Here is a 610-nt window from a genome sequence, read left to right as displayed (position 1 = left end):
TCATTGGTACACTGGAAGCCGATCAACTATCAAAGGAATCAGAAGTATTGGAAAAATCAAACAGTTCAATAATTGCTTAACTGAGTGTTTCTCAACCTGTGTCAGCGCACGCCCCCCTTAATAAAAGTTCGGCAGTTAATGCCCCCCCTCTAATAAAAAGTAGTACGGTATGTATTCAGTGTACGCAAAGCAACATTTTGCTTCATGGTTGCATCAAGCCAAGCTAGTTTCCACAGTAAAACATTCCTGAATGATTCACAATAAAATTTTAATGAGAATATTGACAATGCTTATTTGCGACTAAGTTGTCTATTCTTGGTGGAGTGGGTGATAAGGTACATCGCAGGTCGCTCTCAACGTTTAGCCTGTTTCGATGTTGCGTATTAAGCGTCATGAGAGCTGAGAATCCCGTTTCACAAAGGTACGTTGAGGAAAAAGGAACCAATATACGTAAGCTTTGTGAACTTATTTTAGGATATTCTGCTTGTAACTTCACCCAGAAGTTTTCTAATGGGATACTTTCTAAGCTGTCTTTAGCAAGGCTGTTGAATTGCAATTCAATGGCTTCTTCTTGAAGATCGTGTGGGAAGGTCTTCACATTTAACTAAAA

At 39.2% G+C, this 610-nt stretch overlaps 1 protein-coding gene across 1 annotated transcript; it reads right to left on the bottom strand.

Annotated features, from left to right (window-relative positions):
• Positions 1-268: 268 nt before the first annotated feature.
• On the bottom strand, positions 269-592 carry Tsp_15673 (zinc finger protein; the record flags this gene model as incomplete). Its single annotated transcript, XM_003370114.1, has 1 exon — positions 269-592. A coding segment is annotated over one exon (324 nt), but the record flags the coding sequence as incomplete, so codon positions are not given.
• Positions 593-610: the final 18 nt, after the last annotated feature.

This window comes from Trichinella spiralis (assembly GCF_000181795.1).
Source record: "Trichinella spiralis strain ISS 195 chromosome Unknown Scfld1146, whole genome shotgun sequence".
Classification (NCBI taxonomy): Eukaryota; Metazoa; Nematoda; class Enoplea; order Trichinellida; family Trichinellidae; genus Trichinella; species Trichinella spiralis.
Note: the sequence above shows the minus strand (reverse complement) of the source record. Positions and strands in the feature narration are given on the sequence as shown.